Below are 15,077 nucleotides of genomic sequence, written 5' to 3'. Positions count from 1 at the left end.
AATTGATTAAGGTTGAGTGTGGGACTCTGGTTTGAAGTGAACGTGGTTTCACTGCTTCTTCACTAGGCACTCACATGTGGCACCTTTTGTCTCATTTTTATAAACTGACCTATAAGATGAAGCTCTAAATGGGGTGAGAATTGGAGGGCAGCTGAAGAGTCTTTCTGTTACCATTAGTAACACACTTGCACCCATTTTGTCTGTAAATTGAAAAAGAAAGATTGCAGCAAGTCCCTGTGTGTTACATGTCTTGATAACAATTAGGACGAGCGACAGGGGCTGTCTGGCTATTCTTACTCTTTCAGCATATTTAGCATAAAACCTGTGATAAAATGAGAGGTCTTGTTTTGTGGCAGAGCATGCATCCACTTTTTAGTTGTCTGTATTTTTTCTCTGCCGTGGAAATCAAGAGAATGGTGTCATCACTGAAGGGGACAGGAGCTCCCATGCCCTGGGACCCCAGAGCAGCATCACCTCGGACTGTGCACTCTGACAGCTCCTGAAGGCACTGGAGATGAGGAGGAGCTTTGCCATGCAAAAGCCTCTTTCCTGCCATTTTCTTCACACACACCACTGGGCAATTCCTGCTTTGTCTTGTTGTCCTGGGAGCCTCCATCTCAACTTCATCTTGGGAGAGTCTCCTCCTGAAATAGGCTTAATCCCTTCTTTTAAATGTTTCACCAGAATGATCTAAAAGAGGGACCAGTGTGGAACAAATTTGTTATTTATACAGAAGAAAAATATATTGCTTTAATAGCTGCGACTTCCTACCCAGGCTGGTGATCATGGTCCAACCCCAGTGTCTGCCTTCCTCCTTCCTTAATTAAGACTCATTTCACCACAGCCCTTACTGATGTAGCCTTGTTTGGCTTTGAGGATGGGTATAATCCCACTGGCATCAGGTGCCTCAGCAGGCTTCTTCTGTTGTTTAACCATAAGGGTATTTAAAGATGACTTTTATAATAAACTAAAAGAAGTTATTTACAGATCAGCAATGATGCAGAAGTCAATGGCTGGATTATTTTAAGGAAGAAAAGCAAAATTTCTGCATGTTTCAATTTTGGTAAACCATTTTGCAATGTTTGCATTACTCTGACAGTGTGATTTGCAATAAAAAAGGCACTGTGACTCAAGGCACTGTGCACCTGCAGGTATTCCCACCTTGGCTCCCACTTAAAACTGGTTTTCTCTCTGGATGCTGTAGTTCATCCAGAGAGCAGTCTGGGACAAATTAATTCGATTTCTGTAGCATCTTGGGGGGGACGTGGTATTAGAAAAGCCTCAGTAGAACGGCCGGGAGCAGGGGAAGCTGCAGTTGAGGGTTTGGACAGAAGATGGTGCAGTGTTCCAAGCTTCGTCCTGCCAGAGTGGCAGCCTTCACTCCCACACCTGCCCTCCGGCTTGGTCTCCAGCAACTTTATAATGGTATTGCAGCAACAAACACATGTTTTGCTGCTCTTTGTGGAGCAATGAATTATGGTGGAATATATATATATATATATATATATATATATAAACTATATCTAAATATTACATATTTATATTTATATTTACATTTATATTTATATTTATATTTATATTTATATTTATATTTATATTTATATCACACAGACATATATACATATATGTATATATGAATTAAAAATAATCATAAAATAGAATATTTTTTTCTCTCTATGAATTCCTGTGCTGACTCCATCACTCTTATTTCAACACAGGCATTAAAAGCCTTGCCCTGGCAGCAGATGTAAGCAAGCCTGAGGATGTGCAAAGGATGGTGGATGCAATTGTGGCTCGCTGGGGCACAGTCCACATTGCATGCAACAATGCAGGAATCAATCTGAACTCTGCAAGTGAAGAGACTACCCTGGAGGAATGGGACAAAACTTTTAATGTTAATTTGCGAGGATTGTTCTTGTGCTGCCAAGTAAGTGTGAAATACTGCACTGGTTAGTTTTGCAAATGGGTATTAATATTCTAAGAGTTTACTTTATCTCAAAATATTTATGCTTTATTAATAATTATCACAATAAAATTGGTCCTAGTTTTGGTATAGTTTAGGAGAGATTTGCTTTATATCAATTACAGATTTTGGTCAATACATTCAAAAGCAGCTGGTACTTGTTAAAGAACAGCCAAAAGTTTTTTGAAGGGTGGTTATTTGAAAACCAGAAGGCTTGGAGTGGGCAATTCCCAACATTAGTGATTTATTTTTAAAAAAATATTACCAACAGTGGAGAGGTGTGAAATGGCAATGGGATTTTTTCCTGCATCAGCCATTTTTATACCAAGTTTTTATATCAGGTGCTTAAAAAAAGAAGTGTTAGCACATCAACTCTTCTGAAAAGACTAATTTATTATCATGTCATTATTAGCACAATCACAGAAAGGGTCACTGGTCTTTCCTTTAATTTCTGTCACAGGCTGCAGGCCGCATTATGCTGAATCAAGGATATGGGAAGATAATTAACACAGCATCTATGGCAAGTTTAATAGGTGAGTGATGAGAGCTAACAGTTGTGCTTCAGAATCCATATTTTAATTACTACCGATGCTATTTGAATCAATTAAACCTGTATTGGGAAGGAGTAAATCACTGACATTTCATATTAGAGGAAATGTACTACAAAATTTTTATTGATATCATTTTTCAACATTTATCTGTCCTCAATGTTTTAGGGCACTTATTGCTTTTTATAGAAAAGGCGGAGTCACCTTCTCTGACTCTGGAGCACGGATACCACAGGAGAGGTGCTGTTCCCTCCATGTTCCAGGCAAACTCCTTGGCATGTAGGAAGCTGAGCCCACAAGATGCTTACAAGCCACCCGAAGGATTTTTTGCCAATATTTGCCCTGGTACCCGTGGGTTTTGTAACATTCTCATTGCCAACAGGTGCCTGCACCAACTCTGCTGAATCAGCAGTGTCATCAAAAGGGCCAATAAACCATTGTAACATATGGAATGAAATCCCTACTGCTGAGCTAATCTGGAAGGCTGCTGAGCTGAAGCCCATGTAACAAAAATTGATCAATTACACAAATTAAGCATAGCCCTTTAGGAATTTATTTTATTGGTCTGGACATCTGTTGCAGTATTGTCCAAATCCAAAAATCAAATGGTGCCTTGGGTTGCCAAGTTAGGCAAGAAAATCTAGTAGCTATAAAAGTACAACTGAAAACCCCTGTATTAATATCATGTCCATCTGCTGAATGTTACATAAATATGCAGTCTTTTTATTTTCCTTTGGAATAACGTTTATTTTTACTGTGCCCAGTTTGACATTCTATGTCATTCTATTCAGTTTATTGCATAGTAACTTTAAATGGTTCTTCAAAAATCCATTTATAATGTTGTTGTTAATATTTTTTTCAAGTGTCTTTACCAGCTGTTTTACTTATGCTTAAACACAGGCACTATCCCTCCATCCCAGCTTTGTAAAGTTATTAAACTCCCCAAGAAAAGTAGTTCTGAAAAGAGTGTGAGGCTTTAAATTTTAAAAACCTCCGGCTTTCCTGCTCTGCTCTGAGCAGTTGGGCTCTGGTCTGTGCTTGGGCTGCCACCATCCACATCATTGTCACAAAGCAAAATTTCCTGGGATGTCGTCCATCCTGGAAAAAGTTAGGAAGCTCTGGGAATTGGCACAAACTGGGGATCTGCTGGTTTGGCACACAGCTCCCAGCCTTGCTGCAGCCCAGCAGTGGTCTGCTCTGCTTAAGGAGAGGCATTTTCCAACTTTTCCATCGGAGCTTGGCACAGCTCTGCTGAGCTGGGTGGTGATGCCATTCCCACACAGCATCAATCCCAACCCCAGCTTGGGGCTGCACCTCCTTGGCTGGTGAGCCAAGGCCAGAGCTCCACCTGGGGATCACATTTGGAGGCAGTACCTGTCCTGAAACAGGAAGGAACACTGGAAAGCAGCCCTGAGAGAAGCCTGGAAGGGTCATCCCAAGATGCATTTAAATGTCAGTGAAAGTTAATGCATGCTAGGCCAGAAGTTAAGAGATGGAGATATGTGTTTACCTTCTGAACCTGTTTGAATCTTGGCATTGAAAAAATCTAGTAGTTATGAAACTACGACTGAAAACCACGATGTTCATATCATGTCCATCTGCTGAATGTTAAATAAATATGTTGGTTGGTTGGTTATTTAAGTACGTTGGCCAACTGGCATAGTATGAAATGTTTCTAGAAATAGTTAGGGGATATTTTTTTTGTTGTTGTTGTAGGTTGAGTCCTTCCTCAGAGATACAGGAAAATGAGGAGACACTTAGCAGGATAGGGAGGTTTTTGTTTGTGATTCTTCCAGATACATTGCTCAGAATCAGCTTTAATTAATCGGAGATAAGCTGCATACATTTTGCATATGTGCATTTTGATTCTGGTGTTCCAATGGAATTATTCCAGGCGTACGCTCCAGCAGTGGCAGCTCAGTGGTTCACACAGGTGTAACTCAGAGCTGTAATTTTTACAGTGAATATCTTTAGTGGGAAGTGGTCTGCTCTGCTCTGCTCTCTGTGTGCACCTCTCATTAACATTGTGTGGCTGCTTCAAGGTCAGGCTGGGCGCCTGATGCACCAAACAAAGGTGCAACACCAGAGTGTCAGGTTGTTGTGGAATAATCCCACAGCCCTTCCCTCCCTCCCCCCAAGGATTAGAGAGAGAATCTAGGAAGAGAGGTAAAACTTGTGGATTGAGATAAAGACAATTTATTAGGACAGAAAAGGAGAGGCAAATAATAAGGAAAAAAGTACATAAAAAACAAGTGGTGCACAGTGCAGTTTCTCACCACCTACTGACCAATGCCCAGTCAGTGTACCCAGCCAACTCACCCCAGTTTTGTTTTTCAGCACAATGCCATGTGATTTGAAATATCCCTCTGGCCAGGTAGAGTCACCTGTCCCGGCTGTGACCCCTCCCAGTTTCTTTTGCCTCCAGCCTCCTCACTAGCAGGGCAGCATGAGGCCCTGAAAAGTCCTTGATTTAGAGTGAGACCCATTCAGCAACTAAACCATCATTGTGTTAACATTATTCCTGTCCTAAATCCAAAACACGGCGCTGTATCAGCTCCTGGGGGAAAAAGAAAAAAAAAGAACTATCCCAGCCAAAGTCAGAACAAAGGTGTTTAAAACATAATGCAGCTAATGTTGGCAGAATTTTTATCTGCTTTCTCCTATCTGTCTTGAATAGGAGTGTGTCCTTGCTTTCTGGAAGCCTTAGCAACGCAGATTTTTGGGTGACACTGCTGGAGGCATAGCTTTGTTCACAAACCCCATTTTGTATGAGTTTGGAGGGTTACAGATTTGCTCTTCTCTGTTAGAGATCATTTTAGGTAAGGGAAAAGGAGGTGGCATGGGGTGCTTAGCTGCAGAAATCCCATCCAGTGCTAGAGATTCACAGCACCTGTTGGCTTCTCCTTGAGTTCTTCCACTTGAGAAGGGCTGAGTGTCTCAGCAGGGGAAAATTTCATGCTCCTATTTACCTTCTTTAGATATTCTTATAAAGACAAAAGTCCATGGAAAGACTTCAGATAACTGTGTCTCATCACCCACCTCAAGTCAGAAGCTGATTCTTGTGGCTTGCAGCAACTTGGTCTCACCCACATGCATTGTAGGTGCAGAGCCAGTGCCAGAACTCCTCTCCTCTTAGCAAGTGATCACCAAAATGATTTATCACAGACAGACATGTTTGGAAAGTTTAGCAAAGAACTGCTTTTGGGAGGTTACAAGGTTAACTACCAAAGTTGTATGTAACTTGGAGCTGATGCATGGCAATTAATCAAGAAATTACGTACCACATCTTTTTGAGAGCCCCCATGGCGCGCTGCGTCAGGGGGCAACAGGGACACGTTGAGGGCAAAGCAGTTCTGCTGGTCAAAATGCAAATTATTTCACACTGAACAAAAAAGAGCGCAGAATAAATGCTGGCAGAGGATGGCCATGGTATCAAAAGCTCCCTTTAGCAAGGAAAAGGCCTCTGAATTCTGAGCAAACCTGCAGCATGTGAAGAACAAAACCCCTCTAATTGTTGCTCCCATCGTGTGTACGTGCTTTAAATCTATTCACAAACATCTCTGTTCAATGCAAATGTCCTTGATCACTAATTTGCAGCAGGGCTTTTTGGCTCTTTCAGAGTTTAGGTAACTCAGTTATCACCTTCTTTCCACCCTTTACATTGACATATTCAAACCCAAGTCAATAAAATCAGTAGTGGGTGTGTTGGGATGCCATGAGTGGGAGTGATACAGAACTGATGCATCAGCTTAATTTATTGAGAATAGTTTAATGCCAGCCTACCAGTGCTGCTGGTGTGCTTTTATCAAAATGCTGGGAGTTGGGGTTTGGCTGCTGAACCTTGCACGAAACCAGTGATTCCCTTTCTTCCAGGGTCCAGTGTTACCCAACCCCACAGGCTGGAATTATCTGTCTTTGTGACTACTGACATTTGCCCCGATTTTCCCTTCTCTCCCTCCATCAGAGTCAGCAGCTCAGTGAAGCTCTGCGCTGATAGAGAGCTAATTACGGATGGATGCTTTGCACTGGATTTGTTTAATGAAGTCCTAGTGACAGCCAGAGAAGTCCAAGGAGAGATACTTTGTGGGTGTAAATCTCAACACCTGGACCGACTTGGATTGAATCCCATGGGTTTAAAGCACTTTACACCCACTGGGGATTTGTCCTTAAGTAGCTTTCACTGAGCTGGAGAGGGGCAGAGCCACCGAGCACACGGCACTAACAAGCTTGAACATTGTAATTAGCAAGCTGATCATTTTCTGTCTCTGACTGACATGTGACATCTCTGAAACATTTTCAAGAGCTTCAGGTTTTGAAAGTGGTGGGTGTTCTGAATTTTTGGGATGCACCTGTGTTCACATCCACACAAACATTAGTTAGATAATGTGTTTGCCTCAGACTATGGATAATTTAAAAATTAGGGAGAATAATTTGTTCTAAGAAGCTATATATAATATGTTATGTAAAATCTGTTATGCACTTATATTCTATCATATAATGTCATATCAAATAATTTGCTATTACATCCAGCTATCACATATTATCTACCACATATAATATTATAAATAATAATTTATTACATAGCATAGAAGATATAATGTATATTAGACATATTATTAATTATATCATATTTTGTTATTATATGATAATATATTTTATTAGTATTACAGTGTAAAAGTATGTAAAACATACCTATGTCTATAATATATGAATATGCATGTGTGTATATGATTATTTATCTTTCTTCAGAGCAGTGAAATATTGCATGTGTTGAATACATTGGTTTTGTCTTTGCCCAAATATGGTATCTTTAAATGTCTTTGTTTTTATTTTCAGCATTGTTTTCCAGTAGCCCATCTGCTGAGACAAAATTGTTAGATGGCAAAATACATATTTAGGGGTTTGTGTTTCCTGAATTCCTGCTGCTCCCTGCCTGGTACCTAGGAAAAGGGCAAATAGTTCATCTCTATACAGGGAGTTGTTTGTGTAGTGCCTAAGCTATTTTGATTTGGGAAGAATAAATAATTTTCTTCTTCTGAATCCCTTGTAGTCCCTCACCCACAGAAGCAGTTGGCGTACAACGCTTCCAAAGCCGGGGTCGTAAAATTAACACAGACATTGGGAACCGAGTGGATTGACAGAGGAGTAAAAGTCAACTGCATTTCCCCGTAAGTAAAATGTAGTCTCATTTTGAAACTACAGAGGGAATGAAATGTTCTACAAAGCTCGAATGAAACTATCTCAGCAAATAAAATTTCTAATTAGCAGGTGGATTGCATCCCTTTTTATGTTGTCTTTTCCTTAACAAAGGTTTAAATACTTTGGACCAAGCTTGCTCTGTTGCTGTGTATACCCAGGGATTTAAGGAGCGGTTTTAGCATTTGATAATAGGTTTTCCACTAATGTGAAGGGTAGTTTTTAGCATTTCCCTTCCAGATGAAATATTTCCTTAGTCTGTCCAAGCCTTCTGTGGGTAAAGAAAGGGTTTTTGACACTTAACAGACAATACTTCTTTTCCCTTTCTACTTGAGACAAATATAGAGGCACTTTAAAAACTACATTTTATTGCTGTTATTGAGTTACTGTTCAACTCCGACAGTCACAGGAGGCCAGGTGTAGTTTTGTAAATATATATATATATATATATATATTTATTACAACTTACATTTTCCTTATTTTTGGAGACTTCAAGCTCTATATTTTAGGGTATTTATTCACAAAGAAAAGTTTACCTACCAGATCCCCTTTGTCTCTCCCTGTTTCTCACACACATGCCCAGCCAGTCATTTTATTAAACAATTAGCAGTGCATGATAGTGCTGAGCAGAAACCCAAGTGGATAGCGTTAATTGGAAGCGGTCAAATCCTGGAGACCATTGAAGTCAATCAGAGTAACTAAAAAGGGCAGGATTTTAACCCAGGAGTTAAATTGTAATAATGAAGATAATAACGTAGATCAAATTAGGGAAAACAAATTATATATTTTAATCCACAAAGTGGAGGGGGGAAGAAAAATCACAGAGCTTAATGGTAAGTGCCTCTGTTTTTACCGCCGGTCTGCTCTCCCCTTGCTTGTGCTAGCTGTCTTCCTTATGATTATTTATTACTAATTATACCAGTGTCTCCAGCTGTCGCTCTAAGTGATCCACAGATTCTTTCAACAGCATCTTACTTCCTAATGGGATTTTCCCCATGCCCATGCTAGCAGCACTGTAATGGTGTTCCCACAACTAGCACTAGTGAATTTACACTGGCTTTTGGGAGCTGAGAGATGAAGGGAATTAGGGAAGCTCAGCAGGACTTGGCAGGAATTGTGTCTGAAAACATACGGGTAATCGGCACCAACAGAGGTGGGATAGTTGTGCCACATTCACAGCAATTACGGATGAGAAGGCTCTTACAGAAGGAATTACCTGTTTCCTGTGGGCTTACATAAATTTTAAAAGTAGGCACCAAATGATCAAAACTTATTCTTTTGTACAACTTGGAAGCAAGCACTCACTTCTAGAGAAGTTACGTTTCTGGAGAATTTTGCCAGAGCATGGAGGAAAAATAGACAGCATCTCTTCCTACTTTCCAAGGTAACACAGGGTTGCATGTTGGTCATCTCTACCTGTCTTTAGCTCTGAGCTCAAAATCCTGCAACAGGAAGGGTGACATCTTGCCTTATTGGAGGAGTAGCCAGGAAGGACGCATGAAGAACAAATACTTTGCTGTCTTTGAGGTCCCCTGTTGTGGACAGAGCAGTTTTCCCTAATGCAGGTGGGAACCTGGACTGAGCTGCTTTGAAGACCAGCAGAACTTCCCTCACAGCTCTGGCTGTGCCCCTCATGATGGGATTTCCCAGGGACCTCTGGGCAGGAGGAAGAAGCCTGCTGCAGTTCATGGAGCTCAGATCCCTTATCACATGAGCAGAAGCCACATCTGCTTCTGAGAGAATAACTATTCACGTTTATGTTTCTGTCTGTGTGAGATGTGAACCTGCATTTCAGTGCACGTTTGGACCCATCCTCAGAACTGTGGACCCCACTATTGTCACTGTCTCTTGATGTGACTCACCGAGGACCAGGGACACCTTCAACCCACTTGATCTGAGTACCCAGCACCAGCAGGAGCAGCAGTGTCATCTTATAACAGGATGGGATTTTAAGGAGTCTGAGGGGAACAGATGGGTGTGCTGGTACCCAAGATCAGCTCTGGATAAGTAAAATATCTGTGTCCTTAACTACTTTGTCCCTCCCAGTCGTGGTTGCATTAAAGCTTTAAGGCACTCTCAGTGTGCCTCTCTCTGAAGCTCCAAATGCTCTAGTCTGGCCTTAAACATTATTTCACCATGCAAACCTTTTGGCCTTTCCCCCCTCTTCCTATCTGGTCACTTTTTATCAACTTAATTTCTTAATGAGTGCATAAAACTTATGCAGAGCAATGCATAAAAGTTAGCAATGCATAAAATGTTATGACAGAGTCCTTAGGATGATTTATTGCATTTATAAAATTGAACATGCAGGCTTCTCTTGCTGGCCAGGCAAACCTGATGCCCAGGGAGAGAAGGTAGCTGAGATTCCCTGGATGCTTTGGCTGACTGATTCTGTTGCTATTGTGGAACCTGTGCTCAGTCCTTGCATCACCGTCCAGTGCCATCACCTCATAACCTTCTGCATAACACATACCAAAAAAAAAAATGAAGAAGGTCCTGTAGTCTTCCTGCAATGGATGTGGGGGTTGAACTGCAGAAAGTACCTGGGTGTAAATAGGGACCTTTACAGAGCATTGACTGGTGGCTGATGCCTGGCTGCCCACAGGGTTTAGTCTCTTTGTTAGTCCCAGGACATGGAAATGTGTTTGGTGTGATGGAAGAGGGAATTCTGGAAGCTGTCTGGTTTTTGGCATGTGCAGCATTAGAACACATCATTCTTGCAGCCATTACACTGAATCAATATCAAATTTTTTGGCTAATTACTGCTTTCTTCTTGATTAGCAAGACATGACGCGCCATTATGTGATGAACTTTGGGATGGGCAGCTGGAAGTTCATAGTAAGGTTAACTTGCAGCCAGGCCAGAAGCCCTGGGGGATGAACCATGTTCCCCACTGATGGGCTGCAGGGATTTGGGTTTGAACTGATGCCCAAAGAGCCTTTGGGTGCCCTTCAACCTGCCCTGCTTCTCTGAAGGCAGCCACCCTGTGCTGCACGAGGCTTGTAGCCCCAGAAAGCAGGCAGGGCAGGATCACTGCAGGTTTGGGGAACAGCCCGTAAGGAGAGGCAGAGCTGGCAGGAGAAGGAGCACCCCAGCATCACCTGAAGGCATCCCAATTAAGCAGCATTACTATCCCCATTAAGCAGCAGTCGTTGCTGGTAAGTATCTTTGGACTTAAATCTTAATTCCTTGGGAGATGTCCCAATTAAGTGGATCTTGTGATTAAACACTTCCTGATTAAGTGGAGTGTACTTAACTCATTCAAATTAATAACTCATCTGAAAGAAATCAAGTTACACACAGATGGAATCTTTTTTTGCTCTCATTTGGGGATTGAGTGCACGTAACAATTCCAGTTAAGTATCTGGTAAGTGATATTTTTCCTAATGTGTCTCTCAAAATGGAAATGTTTTAGGCAATTGTTTTTTTCTCCTTTTTTTTTCTTGCATTCTTATTTTTTCTCCCTCATGTCTCAAATTGTCCTGTGTATCAATAATGAAATATTGATGCTCATATCTAACATTAAGAAACCAGCAGTTTGATATTACATTGACATGCAACAGAAAGTACTGATAGGCTCAGCACTGCATACGAGATGAGGTAGGGAATTAATGCATTGGCAGTTGTCTTCGCTGGAACTGGTTGGGAGCCAACTAAAATCTGCCTAAAAGGGTTCGACAACGTTAAATTGCCCAACTTGGCACCAAAGCTTTCCCAGAAGATGTGTAGTATCAATGACATGCCTAATATTTATAGTGCCATCAGTATGTGTGTTTGCAACTTTTAAGTTTTGCGCTCTCTTTTTTTCTCATTTCTATAACAAAAATTTGTAGTGAAGTTTGGTTACACATCTAAATTTTTGCTACATGGAGTGAACCTAAAGAAAGGTCCAGCAAGAGGCACAGCGCAGTGATTTGCAGACTGCAGTGATCAGACCAAAGATCATTTTTCTGAACAGATTGAAAAACGTCCTCTTTTTAGCAAAATCTGTTCTGCTGGAGGACTGTGTGTTTTATTCCCTAATCTGCATTCCCTCGGGGTTAAAACATAACTGTAAATGAAAAAAATAAGAAAATCATATGGATCTTATTCTGGTCTCTGATAGTGTAAAGCCAGAATGGTGGTGATGGTTTTGTAAGCGCAGCGAGAGGCACGTAAGGGAGAGGAGTTCAAGACATTTAATGTCTGCTGCTCAGAGCATGTTTCTCTCTGAAGAAAACCAGTTCTTGAGGAGTTTGGGAAGGCAAGGAGGGAGACCAGGGGCTGTGCTTGAAAGAAATAAGTAAACCATTCTCAGTCCTATACTGGAATGTGTTTGACTTTGTTACATTGCCAGAACTTAAGTGAGCTGCATCGCTCAGTGTTTCTGGACTGCTCTGCTCTTTATTGACAATTACAATAAAATATAAAGATGATATTTAAATCCAGCCTGATTAGTGAGAACAGAAATGTTTGGGGGAAAATCTGAATTAGTTCCACTTCATAACAGAGTAAATAGTGGATTTCAGCCTTCATTTAAAACAAAAGGTAAATCTCATACCCAGAATCCAGTCTGTCTCAAAAAATTATTTCCTTGGAAGTCTAAATGGGGATGCCGATGAAGTTTCAGAACAAAACGGGTATTTTTATACTTTGTTCATTTCATATTTATCACTAGCTTGTTTGCTAATTTTCATTTGCAAGAGGCAATTCTTCCAGCTAACTGGCTGCCTCAATGGGCCACTGATTTCTTTGAAGTGACAGTCTGTAAATATGCATAAAAAAGAGATGCAATTAGCGTGTGTGTGGTTCAGTGCAGCCTGATTTCATTGGCAAGTTTACCCACAGTGTTGATAAGCTACATTATCTAGAAAATTGGCCGCTGAAAAACAGCACCTCTGATTGCCAGCAAAGGTTCCAGATAACAGGGTGCTGAAGAGAAATATAATTGAGGTTGAATATGTTAACCAAGGTGTCACATGCTCCTTAGAAGCGCTAATTTATCAGCATGTTGGAATTTTTATTAACATTTGGAATGCATTTCTACCACACTAATGAAGTGGAATTGGCAGTTCAGGTTTTAGTTATTGTCATTTCTGAGAAGTTAAATGTAATTTCTCGTTAGACACAGTTATGTAAATATATTTGTTCAGGGGCTGAAAAAATTATACATTTCACAAAATACAAATATGTTGTTAAGGAGGAGTATGACAAATCAGTTGCAGTTAAAGTCACAAAAGCCAGCCAAATCTTCGCCCTGCATTGTTGCTTCCTGCAGCATCATTTTTGGGGCACCTGAAAAAAACCCAAACTTAGCAGAGTTTTAGTAAATAGTGGAGTCAGTCATTAATGCAAAAGAGGCAAGACAGGTAAATCAGTGGGATTTGTTTGGTGTGGGTTTAAGGGGGATCACAGCGGGTGTGTTGTGCTTATCTCTGCCTCTCCTTTTTCTGTGTGGAAAGGGTCTGGTACCCAGAAGGGTGCTGGCTTTTGTTCCCGTCGTTTGACATATGGGGAGTTGGTCTCTTTTCAGTTTCTGGGCTGTACACAAGCATGCTGTGTGACATTAGTTGTAGAGTGATGAGAAATTTGTGGAAGGACAACAGTTCCTAAGAGCTGCAACAGACCCAATTCAAGGAACTTTCATTTCCAGTGTGCTTGTGTTCTAGAAAAAAAAAAATAAACTGGTGATCACGGGTAACCTAAAAGTAAGGGGGTTGTGCTATTATCTATGAAGATTGTGGGGGTGTATTTGTACTTGAAAGGAAACCACTGAGCTGCCCATCAGCAGCAAAAGGTGATGATAGGAAAGGACTGCTGTGGAAATTTGCACCATGACTTTCAGCAAGGTCAGGGTAGGCCAGATGTGCTCTTCTCCTTCGTGCTATTGCCCCACTTTCCCTCTGAACTAACACGTCAAACACCTCTAGGTGCTGCCTTTCCTTCTGGGCAGGACTCATTGCTAAACCCTTGGTCTGTGTGCTCACTGCAGGGGCATCGTGGACACACCGCTGATCCGCTCGCAGGAGCTGCGGCCGCTGGTGCGGCGCTGGCTGGCCACCATTCCAGCTGGGAGGCTGGCCCAGCCCACTGACCTGCAGGCTGCTGTTGTCTACCTGGCCTCCGAAGCCTCGGACTACATGACGGGCCACAACCTGGTCATCGAGGGTGGCCAGAGCCTGTGGTGAGAGTCCTGAAGTCTCCCCTCTCGTGAGCTTTGGAAAGTGCGTATTAGAGTCAAGCCTGGTCCCAGCTTTGGCTTGTGTGACGACGTGGCCAGCTAATACAACATTATTGTTGTCTTCTTTTGGGTGTTAATTTGGAGACTGGTATATTGCATAGGAAATATAAGGCAAGAAAAAGAGCGATCTTTCTATTTTCTAGTATTTTCGTGTTTTTCACTGCGTAGTCACATTTCTGTTAAATTAGTATTTAATGATATAAAAGTACATTTACTGCAGTGAGATTTGGCTATTATTTAAGTTTAACAGGGGGCATTTTTAAAGCAATCAATATTAGCTGGTCCGTGTAGTTTATTGTTCTTAAGCAATTTTTTTGTATTCAAGTTGTTCCAGTGACATCTGTGAGTGGTGAAAAAACAGTTGGATGTAGTGTTAAAAAAAATAAATTAGTTCATTACATTTGAACCTGAGTGTTGCCATTTTATATTTACTGGTGCTCTTTAGTTTTTGACAGTGTTTTTATACAAACACCCACATAAATGCCCCTGAAAGAACAGTGCTGCACTTAATAGAGATTCATGGTTGGTAATTATAATAGCTCTAATCCAAACCCATTGAGGTAAGTAGGGACTGCTCATATACTTTAAGTTAAATGTGTGTTTAAGTGTTGATACAACTGCGTCTTTGTTTTCCATGACAGAGAGAAGTAAGTAAAGGTTGTCTTCCAAATATTTTTTTCCCTCTTGTAAAATTCTGAAGACAACTCTAGGGTGTAAACCAAGGCCAGCTCAAGTGATATTGATAAAGTTCTGTTGGCTGAAGAGCTCATTTTGGTGATAGCATTGGGTTCATTGCTTATAGGCAGTAAAATGTGGCACTATAACCCCATGGTTCTGATATCGCTCTGGATAAAGACAGGATTCTATCCTGAGGGCCCTTAAGCATAACCTAAGTAGAATTTACGGGAAGAAATTCACTTGCAAATCCTCAGGTCATTTGTTTTGCATTTGGCAGCTCTTTGTTGCCATAACATAAATAATTGTGGATGGATGTCATTACTTTGATTAAGTGCTACAAGCCCATGCATTGGCTGGCCATTATTGTGGAGAATTGCTGTAATGGCTTCAGACTTGACATTCACTGCTACGTTGTAAGGTATGCGCCTCGCTGACGTACTATCATCGTTATCGTGGATAAAGTGCAAGAAGA

At 41.2% G+C, this 15,077-nt stretch overlaps 1 protein-coding gene across 2 annotated transcripts in view; it reads left to right on the top strand.

Moving 5' to 3' along the window:
- LOC134048696 (D-threitol dehydrogenase-like) overlaps window positions 1-14,270 on the top strand; it is a 33,731-nt gene extending 19,461 nt beyond the window's left edge. Inside the window, exons 8-11 of one of the 2 annotated variants that reach the window (XM_062500620.1) lie at window positions 1,719-1,927; window positions 2,424-2,496; window positions 7,562-7,679; window positions 13,679-14,270. In XM_062500620.1, coding sequence (XP_062356604.1) covers window positions 1,719-1,927; window positions 2,424-2,496; window positions 7,562-7,679; window positions 13,679-13,874 — 596 coding nt within the window. In that variant the 3' untranslated portion in view covers window positions 13,875-14,270. Of the gene's footprint in view, window positions 1-1,718; window positions 1,928-2,423; window positions 2,497-7,561; window positions 7,680-9,483; window positions 9,619-13,678 lie in introns of those variants that run through there. The other variant, XM_062500621.1, reaches the window with a different exon arrangement.
- Window positions 14,271-15,077: the final 807 nt, after the last annotated feature.

Source organism: Cinclus cinclus, chromosome 12 (assembly GCF_963662255.1).
Source record: "Cinclus cinclus chromosome 12, bCinCin1.1, whole genome shotgun sequence".
In the NCBI taxonomy this organism is placed as follows: Eukaryota; Metazoa; Chordata; class Aves; order Passeriformes; family Cinclidae; genus Cinclus; species Cinclus cinclus.
The sequence above is the reverse complement of the archived record's forward strand: the minus strand, read 5'-3'. Positions and strand labels throughout refer to the sequence as shown.